The 14,562-nt window shown below is 42.5% G+C and overlaps 1 protein-coding gene across 4 annotated transcripts in view; it reads left to right on the plus strand.

Moving 5' to 3' along the window:
* The first annotated feature begins 4,437 nt into the window (after window positions 1-4,437).
* rap1gapb (RAP1 GTPase activating protein b) overlaps window positions 4,438-14,562 on the plus strand; it is an 83,691-nt gene continuing 73,566 nt past the window's right edge. For all 4 annotated transcript variants that reach the window (XM_086117460.1, XM_086117457.1, XM_086117461.1 and 1 more), the window contains exon 1: window positions 4,438-4,576. In XM_086117460.1, the coding sequence (XP_085973586.1) occupies window positions 4,443-4,576 (134 nt within the window). In that variant the 5' untranslated portion in view covers window positions 4,438-4,442. The remainder of the gene's footprint in view (window positions 4,577-14,562) is intronic.

The raw sequence follows: 14,562 nt of genomic DNA on the forward strand, positions 1-14,562 counted from the left end.
ACTGGGAGGAGACCCCGAGGAAGACCCAGGACACGCTGGAGTGACTATGTCACCCAGCTGGCCTGGGAACGCCTCGGGATCCCCCGGGGAGAGCTGGAAGAAGTAGCTAGGGAGAGGGAAGTCTGGGCTTCCCTGCTAAAGCTGTTGCCCCCGCGACCCGGCCCCGGATAAGCGGTAGAAGATGGATGGATGGATGGAGATCGAGTGTGTTACGCTGAAAAAATTTACTGGATCGGTGACTGTGTTTTTGAAGGGCAGTGGCGCCTCAAAAAAAAAAATCTTTGACATTTTTACTCTTCCAGAAGAAAATTTTGAGAAGCCAATGATGTCGTTTGTTACAATGATTAAATGTGCTTGAAATGTTAAACCAAAAAAAAAAAGACACACTTTTTCAATCATGATAAAGTTTTTAATTTGACATTAGTTAACCAGAAATAGGTGCCAAATCATGATTTGAAAGGAAATATAACTCCCCATATTGTATCATTTTCCCCCCACAAAACATAACTGCATAACTTGTACTCTACAATGATTAGATATTGCGATAGAAACAGTCACAATGCTAATCTCTCAAATTTTTCAAATATCCATCGAGTGAAAAGAAAAAAATAAAAATGCAAATTTTCCTCATTCTTATAAATTCACAGTGTTCCCATTAAAAAGAAAAATAAACAAAAACAACGGTGTTAAGCCTTGACGAAGGAATGGATGCATTCGGTAGAAGCTTCTCTCGCATTTGTGGTTATGTTCCTTGAGGGTCACGGCCATCAAGGCCAATTTTGATACAGAGAGTGACTTGACGATTGAAAAGTGAAAGACAAATGATCCAGTCCCACTAAATCAATGTCAAGATCAATTCATAAGGGAATAAGGGCGGACCTTGTTGTGGGACACATTCCTGTATCCCGACCTCTAAAGCTTGTGATTTGATTTATGACCCATGTCTGGCCGCAGTCCAGTCGCACCTAATAGAATTTTAAAAAATAAAAAATTAGTTGACTGAGGAGTCACGGGGGGCATCTAGCCATTGGCGATGCTGATGCAAAGTAGGACAGTGGAGAATCGATGAACCGGTGGCGATGATAACAGATTTAGAGCCAGATGGGGACAGAGGCTGTAAACTAACGAGGAAGCAGGAGAGCAAAGACGAAGAAAACAAAGGGATACAAAAGTTCAGTTTTATGATGCTGCCTTTATATGCCAACGCAGTGGATGGGATATAAAACAGTCAATGTACAGCAGATTTAACGATATATAATATTTACCATTCAGCCTGCTCCCTGGCAAACCAACGGTCATTTTGTGTGTCTTTGTGCTTTCGAGAAATAGTTGTCACTAGCTTGCAAGCTTTCAAGCCTCTGAGTCATCGAGATGTTCACTGGAAAATAGAAGTCGGGTCTGTACATGTGCTGTATTGAACAAGGGTTTGGTTGAAGACGCAAGATTTCAGGCCACTGCGACGCAGTGGATTTCTGTTTTCTTCATTACCAAAGTCCCAGTAAATTAAGAAATCCTTGCTGTGTATTTTGACGCTGTTTCCTTATCTTGGTCAGATGAGACTACAGACCAAGGACAATTGATGGTCTTTGTGTGTGTCTTTCAAATGCTGTCACTGTCTCTCCAAGCTGGTCGGTGATGGCTTTGTAACTCATTCCAGCAGTGACATAGATTGGAAGGGAAGAAAATGATTCTGAAAACCTCTGTGCTTTATACACATCATGGGTAGTAGTTTCGTAGACACCGCGACATGTCTTAATTTGTTGTGTTTGGGACCACGTTGCACCTCACTTGGCATTTTGGCAGACATTGCCAGTGTGGCTCTGTCTGAATTTGGTGACACAAGGTAGAGTGTGCTCATTGTGATAACAGGCAAAATTTAAAGTCTTGTTTCATGTGTTTGCGAATTTGGTAGAAGGTGCTATGCCTTGACAGACGTTCGGGTGTAATCTACTGCACTTTTCGGCGCATCTGGCAAATTGGATACCAAAGGTAGATTGAATTTTAGAATACAGTACATAAAAGCAGGTTAAACTTGGTGGTGGAACAGAATTTTACAACACAAAGCGCAGGCAGAGAGTTTCTGCGCTCCACGGATGATTGTGGTGGACGTCATCATATTTCATTCACAAATGACAACGGTGTGGGACAATCCCACTGAATCATTCAATCAATCATTTTATTGAACGAATAATAATGATCATCTTAAAAATATTTTTAATAGCATTCCCCTGACCACGTGGCACAACTATGGTCAGCTATCACACTGATCACCAAGTTCCCATCCGCAGCTGCTAACTTTACAACATTCATCAGTGGAGGTCTTCTTGCAGTTCTTTTCAAAAGTACTGTGCGAGCGCCAAGCTCTTGCATCTACATGCCAGGTGGACTGCGTAACTCCCTCTGCACTGAATTTAAAGGCAATGAGGGGTGCCGCTTCGATCACTCCCACAACTGCACACAACGGCGCTAAAGTCCTCTTGTATTGGTGCTAGTCTAGCAAAATATCAAAAGAAAGAAAACGACGGCTGTACGCACAGTTAGACTGCACATTGCACTCGATTTGAGATGGGCATGAAAATAGGGCCAAGGTTCCACATTTGTGAACGGTTAATATTTTGTGCAGCACATGGTCTTAAGGGAGGGAGGTCCACTGTTCGTGTATTTATGAATGAAATTAAGCTAGTATCCACTACACTTATCACAGAGCTTGATGTCTATCTGCCTTCTCACTAATCAAATTCACCAAATCACATTAGACCAGCAGTCAACCCTGGGCAAGCACTTAGATGTGGTCTGAGCAGGGCTAAGTTTGGATTGACTTTCTGCTTCCAAATTGTCACTCCTTCCAGGCACATCTCCAACGATACTCCCTCTAGTGCGCTGGCATGGCCATTTTGGCGGAGACTGGTTTGCCAAATTGGCAAGGACACCCAGTCAGCCTTGTGCTGGCACAAAAATTAGGATCATTTGAGCCCCATCACAGATGTGTTGTCTACAAAAAGAGAGCCAAAAGATTATTGCTAATGTATCAGCCAATCTGTGGGAGCCCGAATTGTAGTGGATCACACTGTCACTCAATAAAATACACTTCTATACAGTTTTTTAAAATAATAAAAAAAAAAAAAGAATGTTCTACACATTGCTTTCATCACAAAACAACCATAAAAATAGGAGACTCAATTCCTTTGGGAGTTAGCAAAACATCATTATTTTCTTCACTGCAATGACAAAGACATGATTACCGGTAACTACATGCATAAATGATTAACTACATGCATGTTGCGCCCAATTGTGGTGATTCCATTTATTTGCTTTCCTGTCAATGTCTGTCACTGCTCAAATACTTCCCGACCTCACCTTATGATAATTTAAAGTAATCATTTTTCGGGGTTCATGCAACTGTCATTTTGACGTGACTCTCCCTGTGACCTGACTATGGGGCGTCCATATTTAAGAGTTATTTACGACTACCGACAAGCATTCCCTGGCCAAGCTGCTTTCTGCGTTACAATCGCGTATGATTGATGAGCTAAATCTGAATCTGTGGCACCGGTAATGAACAAATTTGGAAACAAATGTGTGTACTTGCAGCATGGCCGTACAACAATGTCAGTGTCAGTGTATTAATATTGCCCATATCATTAGGTAAACACTTGTCCATCTATTGAGATACAACCCAATATTAAAGGCACAGTAATGTTGACTCCTGCGATTGGCTGGCAACCGGTTCCGGGTGTCCGATGCCTACTGCCCGAAGACTCCTGGGATTGGCTGCCCCCCGCGACCCAAGTGAGGATAAAGCAGTTCGGAAATTGAATGAATGAATAATGTTGACTCAAGTTTGTACTTGCTGCAGGGCCCCCAAGACTATGACGATATTGTTTATTTTATTCAAATATTGACAACATTATTATGGACACCTTCACATCTAGTGTGATCAACAACAATATTTAAGACAAAATAATATCAACTGAAGTTTGCTCTTGTTTGCAAGACCACATTATGCCTGTGCCATGTTTATTCTTTTGGTTGTAATTTTGTCCAATAATGATGTTTTAGGCTTTAAAAAAAGGTCCTCTGCACTATCCCCATCTCTGAAGGGCAATAACCTCGGTTGTTGTGCTCAATACCAAAAGATATTACACTTTATCCGGTTATAGCCTGTCAGTATGCGATTCATTTCTTTCATTGACACTTACTATATGACCTCGAAGTTTGCACCCAAATTCTGTCGAGTCACTTGAGCAATGGTTATGTGACCCCCCCTTCGATGATCCGTAACTCCCATCAATGACAGAGTCAGTGGGAGGGATGCCAAGCAGATGACAGACACACACACACGCACAGATTCAGACAAAACTAATGAGGGTGACAACAAGGGAGGAGTGTACAGAAGACAGTGAAGAAACAAAACGACTGCTCCAAAGACGTCGAAGGTGCCAATGACGCCTGTCATTTGTAATCGTGTCATTTTAAGTGAACAAAATAAATTGAAAAACACCCCCAAGGAGCCTCATCAGCTTCTCAGCAGGATGTTTCAGAGAAGAAGAGGCTTCACATTTGGAGCCTACGGAGGGTAAGAACAACAAATCCATCGCGTTTAGCCCAGCTTAATTTTAGGGCTTAGCCTTAGAGCTTAACATCCATTCACTTATCGAGGAGTCAGGAGTAAATGGGCTTCTGTGGATTCTCAGTTTTGCTTACGAACTTTCCCTTTTCCCTTCCTGTCCTATATGAGTGAGATGACCCATGAGGCACTTGGTGGATAGGTTGTTTGTTTGAATTCTACAAATGCTTAAGAAAGATGTCTCAATGCTACCTGAACCGGTGAAAGGTAGTTTAACCCAACTTTAGCCGAGGTTACTCCTGACCGCCTTTTACTTTATTTATTTTAAAATAAAGGAGATATGTTACCCACAATCCTTTTCGGAGGATATATAAAGCAATAGGCCACCAAAGAACTTTACCGGCTACGCAAAGACACTCGACAGTTTCATGCTAGAGACTTTGAACAAAACTTTGAACAGTAACGATTTCCTATACACACCAGTATGAATTAAGTCTCTCACTTGTCTATTACGTTTGAAATCGTCATTGAAATTAACGATGAGATGAGTTCAACCTTGACATCGGAATGAATTTTTAGTGAATGTGTATTTTGCGGCAAGGTCACTTGACTCTATTCTGGGCTCGTTTACATGAACTTTAACGAAACAAAGATTTCCATTTGTTAAAGCGTTACCTCCCGCGTTTGCCACAAATTCAGGTGGGCGGTTGAGCTGCTGCAGTTAAGTAACCATTTCTTAGCTCGTTGACCGCTGAGCAGTGCGAGCTTGTTAATTTATGCTCATAGTATTTATTATAATCCACAATTGTTGTTCCCAAAGGAGTTATGAGAGAATGCGTCTTTGTTCCATGGTTGTGACAAATCATTGACTGTCTTTGCTGCCCTTGTTAACATTAGCACCAGGATTGGTGAAATAAAGAGTTTATTCATGAGTTCTCCACCCCTTTGCAGTTAAATAACAATTTACTGGCTCATTGGCAGCTAAGCTAACTTCATTCTGCTCATTAGTGCATTTAATGGACAACCTTGCATGCTCTGTGAACTTTCGCTTAAGGGACAACAATGTGGCCTGTCGATTACATGTCCCCCCTCTAGCGAATAATAATGGGTTCTTCCTTCTTCTATTTACCGACAAGTGGCTAAATGCAATGATGGACTTTCTCAGGAAATGTTGACTTTTTTTTTTTTGTAGCGTTTCCCAAACTTACCGGTCGGTAATTCTTTTTCAAACATAAAGTGTACGTACGTCATCATTTTAATCAGATACAGAGATACGCATCAGATCATCTACATGATGGTCTTGCTTCATTAAAACTGACCCCTAAAAAAATAATGACAGGATAAGAAATAGTAGCGTCTCCGTAGCTCTAGGGATTCCGGTTCAATAGGATTACACGCAGCCATTTATCACAAGTGCTCGGAGGTCCAATTTAAAATTACTGCGTGGCCTTTGGTCTGATTACAGGCCACATCATTAGGTACACCCATACATCAAACATAGCATAATGATGTCTTCTCAAGTCTGCACTTACTACACAACCATATGACCATGCTGACAATATATTTTGTCAGCCATATCATTAGGCACAAGTATGACCCAACACACAATGAAACGCAGTTACGTTGACTCAAATTTGCCCTCTATTCAGCGAGCCTATGCCACACAGAATATAATTGTTTTCATAATTTCCAAAGGATGTAAGATACCACGCAATATTAAAGGCAGTCACCTTCAACCAAGATTTACTCTTGCTGCATGGCCACAAGACAATGCTGATGCTGCATATTTACGCCACAGACAGGCCACGTTATTAGACACACCATATTAAAGGTTACTACTCAATTTTGAATGGCCTCTTACTTTTGCCATTTCCCGGGGGGTTGTTACAGTGCTGTTAGTACAAAAACATTGTGTTGCCTGTGTCATCGTCGTGGTGGTCGCCGATTGGCCGTCTGATATTTCCACTGTCAACACACAACACAAGCAGAACCCCTACCGTCAGCAACAACGCACAGAATGTCACATAAACACACAAAGTTAGAGGAGAGCACGGATGTGTTTTTACTTCCTTACATCATCTTGTGCGATGTCATCTGATCCTTTGAAAACACACATGCCAGGGTGCCAAATAGTGAGCCCGCACGGATGGATGTCGGCGTCATGAAAAGGTGCATAGATATAGCTTGGGCAGGAGTGCATATGCTGCGTTTCAACATTGCCCATAGAGGATACTGCACTGGAAAATTTTGATTTGTGCATGGTAGTGTCAATGCAACTGCTTCATGATTGGACCGGTGCCATGTGATTGATTGTTGGATTGAAGCGTCCAAGCAAGGAGCTGGCACGTCCCACCGCAGAGAGGTGATATTGGATTAAAAAGCTTCAAAACAAAATGTATTTCAAGTAGATTACATGTCTCTCACTAATGTATTTCCAACCTGGCTGATTTCGTTTGTTGTTGTTATTATTATTATTCCCCACCACCACCACCTGTTCTGTTCTGTTCTGTTCAGCTTGTTGGTCATGCAGAACGGTGGATCTGTATACCTTGTTATGCTGGAAGAGTTTTGTGTAACCGACAAATTTGATATACCCCCTCGATGGTTATTTGTATTTTGATGAATATTTATTGCAAAATCCAGTTGGACACAACATTGGAGACATACAGAGAGAAAACAGAGCACACAGAAAAAACAAAAACAAGCAAAGACAGGACCCAAGGGGCAGAGCAGTCTCAACAACAACAGTTACCAAGATCAGCGTTTATTTTATTTTAACTGATGGCAAATTTTGTTGAAACAACAACAAAATTCTGTGAAATATGATTCTCTGTCATACAGTCTTACAAATCCAACTACAGCACTCTTTATTCACATCAAACAAACTTACAAATGCAAAAAGCAATGATGCTCGCCGACTAAAACGGCAAAAATATGCATTTGAATTATAAGTGGTCAACTGCAATTGGCTGGCAACCAGTTCAGGGTGTCCTCCGCCTACTGCCCGAAGACAGCTGGGATAGGCTCCAGCATGCCCCGCAACCCTCATGAGGATAAACGGCTCGGATAATGCATTTGTTTTTACAGTGCAATGACAATGAAGGTGAAACCGGATTAAAAAACTCAAAACCAAAACATTTCTGTCTGCTTCAATATCCAGTTTGCATCTTTAATTCTGCTTGACCACATGCATGATTTTGTTTCTTATATTAATGAATGGCAATTTTTACATTTAACTGGACTTATTACACACAGCAATATTAAAACAAAGCAGTGGTTGTCAAATCATAAAACAGCACATAATACTGACAATTGCTAATTAACCATTTCAGGGACAGCGGTTACTACAGTGGACAGTTTATCATGTTATCAGGTTACAGAGTGCATGAAAGGGTTAAATCATATCATTCTAATATTCTACTGTGGTTGCCAGTACTGGTAATTTGCTTAATTTCCATCTATCCCTGTTGCCTCTCCATGTCCTTTCTCTACATTGCTTAGCAGCTGCCCTTCTGCCCCAAATTATGCAGGAAACAGCTGGACTGGCATGTCATATATTTTTTACAGTTTTTTTTTATTTTAATTTGAGACTAGGAGAGTACAGGACTGGTTTGTAATCGACCTAAGTACTCTACCAGCTGTTCCCCCACCAGTTTCACCATATAGTATGAGTACTGACTTTTCCTGTCTTCCTTTAAGTTGTTGCATGCAGTGTGACGCCAAGCTGCACTGTGAGCCGTCATATTTACCTCCAGTCACTTCCACACTCCCACGCCCACGCTTGGCAGGCGTCCTTTCCCATCCTTGACTCAATCCCAGCATGGATAGTTAGTGGCTGGCAGACAGGCAGGCAGGCAGGCAGGCAGGCATCAGGGCATATAAGCGAAAAAAAAAAGGGATCAGTGGAGGATGATGATGCAGATCACGTTCACGAGCTTCTCTGGGGATCGAGGGGGAAGAGCACAGAGAACAAAACTGTTAATATTGGGAAAGGGGGTCACTTGAAGAGAGTCACTGGAACTCATTTTTAGAACTGAGCAGTGTTTTATTCTGATGGAAAATATGTTGTTCAAGTGAAAATTGTTTTTGTATTGAGATGAATATTGTCATAATACATCATCTTCTGGTATGTCTTTACCTTTTCAATGCATAGTAGGCTCCACAACATCCGCAGGAGTTATTGTTTACATCTTCCATATCACAAAATATAATCCAAATATGGTACTGGTGGACAATCTCTGATAATTGATATAGATGAACAATTCATACAGCTGCTTTTGGTACTTGCATTTAGAGAAATGCAACAGCAATCAGGATCAGAAATAAATGTAAGATGTATGTCAATCAATTGCTATAAAAGTTTGTGTGGGATCTCATAGAAGAAGTGGAATGTTCTATAGTTCTTATTTAAGATATCCTTTATTTGTCCCGCAATGGGGAAATTACAGTCAGAATTCAGAAAGGAAAACACTGAGTAGGGAGAGGGGGAAAAAAACACGCTTGAACTATCCTCTTCTGAGGATAATTTAAGTCCAGGATAAAAAAAAGACCCTAGCACATAAATAAGCATATGACAGTTACAACAAGTCACAAGACATAACATGTAATAAGGGGGAGGATGAATGGGAAGGTGGGGTGGGGAGGGGGGGGGGGTGACTGCGACACATCCCGTCTGACCAGCTGCACGGACTGCCTTGCGCTCCGCAGATCGTTCCACGTCACGGGGGAAAAGAATCGGAGCGATGAAGACGGTGATAATAAGGATGTGTATTCGCGTGTGATTGTCTAGTTGTGTATGTGTATGCGTGTACAGGCCACAGCTGCTTCGTCAGGGTCTGCTCATGAAGACAGTCCCTGCTTATCAGTCCATGGCCGAGAAGGAGGGGGGTGATGGTGGGGGGCACTAGCTTCCATGCATACTTCCATCCAGGGGAAAGGGTACAGATAGCGTTGTTTGTTTTGGAGGGACTGCCGCCAACAATTTCAGACAGCCTTGAGTCCGTGGCCTGTATCTCTTCACTGGCGCCGATCAGCCAAAGCCGCAATCACTTTCCGGAGCGCGGATTCCAACTTCTCCATGTTGTTGTCGATCGTACGGAGTCGCTCCAAAACCACATCTATATTGCGGTTGAGCTCAGTCACCGCTTGAGTCTGAGTGTTGGACATTCGCGCCAAACCATCCAGAATGACCGGCAGCTTCTTCACTTCCAATAAAGCCGCTCCCGTCGGTTGAATTTTGCGATAGAACAGGAAGCCGCTAACACCAAACAGCAGCATACCTGCCATCTGAAGGCCGATAATGTAGATGTCTTCCACATCCTCAACGGACAGTATTGACAGGCACACCATTCTCCACTTTCTCCATGGATCAAGGGCGTATCCGGCAGCAAATGTCCCCGAGGGGCAAGTAGGCTCCCCACTGCCTGCTCTTTTCGTCGAAAACTTTTTGTCGATTGCATCGAGAGACCAGCCAACTAATTCCATGGTTAGTCTAGGAAAAGTTAGACAAAGACAGCACAAAGACTAAGTGGCGAGCAAGGAGAGGGTGGGGGGGAGGACAGGAGGAGCAAAAAGCGTCCACCTTCGTCGAGAGCCAAGCAGGAAAGGCGTTTTCAATTTGGGTACCACTTTGCAGTAACGAGTGGTTATTAATACATTTGGTAGAGTTTTTCATGGACAAATGATCAGAAAACTCAACGCGAGGCTCTGCCCACATAGACAAATTAATATTTGGCCTTCTGTTTAGGCCTCCTCCTTCCAGTTAGGGTGCATTTGGAAGCATTCCCAAATTGTAGTTTGAAAGACATGTCCTTCCAATTTAGTGTCGATTCATGAAGCTGGTTGCGAGGGCAGGTTTTTTTCTGAAGTTTCTATGGGCCTTGGCAGTCTTTAACGTCATGCTTGGCCCACCATTTCAAACCCAATTCCAGTAAATTGGGATGTTTTTATTTATGTTTAACACATCATACAATAATGTGAAAATCATCTTCAACCTATATTAAATTGAATATATTAGACAAGATTTATTGTCTAATTTATTGTCAATTTAATGTTCAAATGGATAGAATGTTATGGCTGCCGCACATTCCAAAAAAGCTGGGACAGGGTCATGTTTACCACTGTGTTACATCACCTTTTCTTTTAACAACATTCAACAAACATTTGAGAACTAAGAACACCAATTGTTGAAGTTTTGTAGATGGAATTGTTTCTCACTCTTGCTTGATGTACAGCATCATCTGTTCAAAAGGCCAAGGTCTCCGTTGTCGTATTTTACACTTCATGAATGTACCTCACAGTTTCAATGGGAGACAGGTCTGGACTGCAGGCAGGCCAGTCTAATTCCCACACCCTTTAACTACGAAGCCACTCGCCTCTCTGTTGTAAGAAGGTGTTTTGGCATCCATGAAACAGACGTTGCTTTGATGGTAGCATGTTTCTCCAAAACCTGTATGGACCTTTCAGCATTAATGTTCCCTTCACAGATGTGTAAGTTACCCATGCCATTGGCAGTAACACAACCCCATATCATCATATATTCTGGCTTTTGGACTTTGTGTCCCATAACAGTCCAAATGGGTTGTTTCCTCTTTTCCATGGTGGACACAACATCCACAATTTCCAAAAACAATTTGAAATGGAAACTCCTCAAATGTCAGCCCACAGAACACTTTTCCACTTTGCATCAGTCCATCTTAGATAAGCTTGGGCCCAGAGGAGCTGACAGCATTTTAGGGTGTCGTTGATAAATGGCTTTTGCTTTGCATAGTAGAATTTTAAGTTTCACTTACGAATATAGTGCCAAACTGTATTTACTGACATTGGTTTTCTGAAGTGTTCCTAAGCCCATGTTGTGATATACTTAACACTTTGATGTCGGTTTTTGATGCAGTGCCGCCTGAGGGATTGAAGGTCACGAGCATTCAATGTCACGGCGCTTACATGCAGTCATTTCTCCAGATTCTCTAAACCATTTGATGATATTATGGACTGTAGATGATGAAATTTATAGATTCTTTGCAATTGTACATTGAGGTTTGTAGATCGGTTGGCCAGAAAAGCTTCACAATTAGTTATTGTGTACACTTGCTTCTAATTAGGGCTTGTTTGGATGGATTCCCTTGAAGGAATTTGCCGAAATACAAGCGCTGCTATTTACCCAAAAATACTGCTTCAAACTCAAATAGTGGGCTTGCTTTTTAATTCTGGAATGGAGCTGGGAGATGTTTTTGTGTATCATGCTACGATAGAGACGGACACCAAATTTTATATCAGTTTATGAAACTGGTATTTCAGGCAAATTATTGTCATATTTTCCAGATGGTGCTAGTGAATGGGAAATGACTGCTTCAAACCAAATAGCCAACTTCCTGTTCATTTTCACGATGGCTTCTTTTAACTTTTTGGTGGCTGCTCTTATGGTAGGCATGTCCACTGAAATAAGACTCCAGTGTCTTGCTAAACATAGCCCTTCAAATGCAAAATGAGTCAGACATTCAAGACTTGATGTTCTGCTGTGAACAGAGCCTTCAAGCGTGGATTTGGCATCATGTGACTAAACATGGCCACTAGAAAAAAATAGAGGAGAGTTAATAATATCAGCTGGCCCTGGAGCATCTTACAGCTTCTAGATACCTCCATCCCGCAACAATAGCACAGTAGCAACAATAACATAAATTGTAATATTGCCTGTAGTTGAGGTTGAGTTGGTCCAATGGAGGCTTTCATGTAATGTTTGCCAGCGTTAACACTTTCACTGATTGAGTGCCTTTGTTGGACTTAAACTGCTTTAGAAAGGTGCCTGTTTTGGACTGCTATTCATTTTGAACGGTAACTTTTTGCTGCTGAGGGTGGCCCAAACGGTTTTTAGGTGGAGGGGGCAATCACTTTTTCCAGTAGGTTTGGATTTTTTTCTCTCTCTCTTGACAGTTAAAGCCTTCATTTAAATGCTGTATTTTGTTGTTACTTGAGCAAACACCTTTTCATGCGACTGTAGCACGGCTTTTATAGAATTAAAAACAACACAAAGTGCTTCACAGAATAAATGATGGAATAGACAAACATCAAGATATTGGAGGCTTGGCCCATGTTCCCGAGAAAAAAAATCCAGGAATGATTCTATCTTGCCATACCTAGAGTTCTATTGATTTGGAACGTTATCTGTAATGTGGCAGGCTGCTACATTTAATCAGATAAATTAAATGTCCACTCTTTGGTGACTAGTTGATTCCCCAAGATTATTCTCGTGTGTTGTATTATCAGCAAACTGTCAACAATTGTATGTTTATCCCCATGAGGGTGGTCCAAAAAAAAAAAATATATATATATAATATACCTGTATTTAAAAAAAAAAAATCCTCATCTCACCCCTCGGGTGGTGTCCGTCCCTCATTCAGCTCGGGTCCTCTACCAGAGGCCAGGAAGCTTGAGGGTTCTGCGCAGTATCCTTGCTGTTCCCAGCACTGCACATTTCTGGACTGAGATGTCCGATGTTGTTCCCGGGATCTGTTGCAACCACTCATCTAGTTTGGGGGTCACTGCCCCGAGTGCTCCGACCACCACAGGCACGACTGTCACCTTTACCTTCCAGGCTCTCTCCAGCTCCTCTCTGAGCCCTTGGTATTTCTCGATGAGCCCTTGGTATTTCTCGATATATATACTGTATATATATATATATATATAAATAAATCCTCGTCTCACCCCCCCTCGGGTGGTGTCCGTCCCTCATTCATATATATATATATATATAAAAATAAATCCTCGTCTCACCCCCCCTCGGGTGGTGTCCGTCCCTCATTCAGCTCGGGTCCTCTACCAGAGGCCAGGAAGCTTGAGGGTTCTGCGCAGTATTCTTGCTGTTCCCAGCACTGCACATTTCTGGACTGAGATGTCCGATGTTGTTCCCGGGATCTGTTGCAACCACTCATCTAGTTTGGGGGTCACTGCCCCGAGTGCTCCGACCACCACAGGCACGACTGTCACCTTTACCTTCCAGGCTCTCTCCAGCTCCTCTCTGAGCCCTTGGTATTTCTCGAGTTTCTCGTGTTCCTTCTTTCTGATGTTTCCATCACATCACTACATCCACTACAACGGCTTTCCTCTGCTCTTTATCTATGATCACGATATCTGGTTGGTTCGCCATTACCATCTTGTCAGTCTGGATCTGGAAGTCCCACAGGATCTTCGCTCTGTCATTGTCCACCACCTTCGAAGGTGTTTCCCATTTTGACCTTGGGGTTTCCAGTCCATACTCCGCACAGATGTTTCGGTAGACTATGCCAGCCACCTGGTTATGGCGTTCCATGTAGGCTTTCCCTGCCAGCATCTTACACCCTGCAGTTATGTGTTGGACCGTCTCAGGTGCCTCTTTGCACAACCTACACCTTGGGTCTTGTCTGGTGTGGTATATCTGGGCCTCAATGGCTCTGGTGCTCAGGGCCTGCTCCTGAGCAGCCAGGATGAGTGCCTCTGTGCTGTCCTTTAGGCCAGCCCTCTCTAGCCACTGATAGGACTTCTTGAGATCGGCCACTTCAATTATGGTCCGGTGGTACATCCCGTGTAGGGGCTTGTCCTCCCATGATGGTCCCTCTTCCAGCGCCTCATCTTCTGTTCCCCATTGTCTGAGACATTTTCTGAGTACGTCATCCGTTGGAGCCTTCTCCTTGATGTATTCATGGAGCTTGGATGTTTCATCCTTGTCATGATTCGGTTTAGGGACCAACAGGTGGCACTGTAGGGCTCCCCTGGCAGCTGCACACCTGTTGGTCATAACTAATTAAGGCTTTAAAAGGACTCCCAGCCCGAACACTCAGTGTCGGGTCATTGTTGCTTCTTGCTACTGTCATGTGTGTTGCTCTTGCTACTGTTTGCTCTTAGTTTCTGTCATGTTTAGTTCATTGTTATGTTTTAGCTTTAGTCATGGTTTTTGTTTGATACTTTGGACTTTGTTTGTTTTGGATGTAGTTTTCTTTGTTTTAAATACAATTCTTCAAATA

This window comes from Hippocampus guttulatus, chromosome 8 (assembly GCF_054856545.1).
Source record: "Hippocampus guttulatus isolate MCC_2025c chromosome 8, RoL_Hgut_1.0, whole genome shotgun sequence".
NCBI lineage: Eukaryota > Metazoa > Chordata > Actinopteri > Syngnathiformes > Syngnathidae > Hippocampus > Hippocampus guttulatus.